Raw genomic sequence first — 1,634 nt, 5'->3', positions numbered from 1 at the left:
GACCCAGGCCCCCCCTTTAATCCGCCCCTAGGTGTAGTATCCAGAATCTAGTGTCCCATTTTCTATGCTTACAAGTTACAATGTCATATTTTTTGTCCGTTCCTCTCTTGAATCCTGTTTTTTTTTATAGAATATGACTACTGTCTAGTCCTGTTCTGTTTAGTGTTATAAAGTTAATTGGACCTATATATTCCTGCATTTTGTCCTGTTCCTTTATCGGTCCTGTCGTGTGTCCTGTTTATTGTCCGGTTCTGTCTAGTCCTGTCCTTTATCCTGTTAATTTTATCAGTTCTATATTTGTGCAATCTTGTGTTTTTTCGTTTGTCGTTGAGTCTTGTCTAGTTCTGTTTTGTTCTTATGTCTTGCAGCTTATTGTTTTGAGTGGTGTAAGTAATACCTGTAAGTGATATTTCCGGATTCACATTTAATCTTTTCTTTGAACCCTGCAGAGTAACATATTTTAAATCTAATTTGACATCCATCAATTAAATTTTTTATATCAAAACCCTTTGCTACTTATCAAGGTTGTTAAAGGGGATTTTAAATAAACCAGTTAAAGAGTGATGTGACCGATTCACAACGGTACCCTTAAAACCTTTGTCTGGTAATGTAGGAATTAAATATCAATGTTTAGGATTGATAAAAACTCAATGATACTAATTAGTTTCTAAATAAGTGACTTGCTTAATGCTTATCTCTAAATTATCTTCTCTAACCGAAGGAACACTCTAAGATACGACGACTGACCATTTAACTTCCTAACATGTTTTCTTGTAGTTTTTAAATACTGTTCCTTTAGCAACACATACTACAGGGTTATGTCCGAATATCTCTTCTTTGGTGCAAAGATGACAGGCTTCTATAATCTCATACTTCTCTCTAAACAAGATGAACAAGATGAACAAGATGAACAAGATGAACAAGATGAACAAGATGAACAGGACAAACAGGATAAACAGAATGAACAATATAAACAGGATGAACAGGATGAACAAGATGAACAGTAAAGTTTTGGGAAAGAAAATTATTCAAAAATATTTTAAACCTACCTTGTCCAACATTTGTCAACAGATGTCAATTTTTCCCTGAGAATCGGGTGACTAAAAATGTAATTTTCAATAATTTTCAATATTATATGACATATGTAGTTTGAGCGTTCTACCTGTCATGAATGTCAATTTCATGAGAGCGTAAGTGTGTGGATTCTACGATAATAATAATGGCCGATACCAATCCTAAAATATAGAAAAATCTAAATTTCACTTATTTGGGTTATTTCAGGTTTAAGTAAATAGCTTATTAGCTATTGATTGGTATTGGTCTCACTTATCGTTCAGAATTTCAGCGCAAAGGTATGATACCTTTGTATAGACACTATTTAATGCTATTATCTATGTCATGGATTAAAAAATTTCAAATATAAAATTAAATTGTAGTATCTAATAATGTCAGGGGATGGTGGAGTTGGCACATTTGATGTAGGGGGGGGGGGGCCTGCCTTCAGTGTTGGTTTAAATCTTCCAATTTTTTGGATGCACGCCTAATTAGTGATCGAAATTCCTAAAATAAAATCAAATTGAATTTTAATGACCTCTAATGACCTCTAATGGCCTCTATATTGTTTACAGTGAATA

General features: G+C 33.5%; 1 protein-coding gene across 1 annotated transcript in view; it reads right to left on the bottom strand.

The window, feature by feature from the left end:
• LOC111715820 (uncharacterized) overlaps positions 1-1,634 on the bottom strand; it is a 3,601-nt gene that overhangs the window by 1,226 nt on the left and 741 nt on the right. The window contains exons 2-5 of the mRNA XM_023491202.1: positions 1,163-1,235; positions 1,050-1,100; positions 794-879; positions 398-443 (exon numbers count right to left, since the gene is read on the bottom strand). Coding sequence (XP_023346970.1) covers positions 398-443; positions 794-879; positions 1,050-1,100; positions 1,163-1,235 — 256 coding nt within the window. The remainder of the gene's footprint in view (positions 1-397; positions 444-793; positions 880-1,049; positions 1,101-1,162; positions 1,236-1,634) is intronic.

This window comes from Eurytemora carolleeae, unplaced genomic scaffold (assembly GCF_000591075.1).
Source record: "Eurytemora carolleeae unplaced genomic scaffold, Eaff_2.0 scaffold14, whole genome shotgun sequence".
Classification (NCBI taxonomy): domain Eukaryota; kingdom Metazoa; phylum Arthropoda; class Copepoda; order Calanoida; family Temoridae; genus Eurytemora; species Eurytemora carolleeae.
This window is presented reverse-complemented; position numbering and strand designations above follow the sequence as displayed.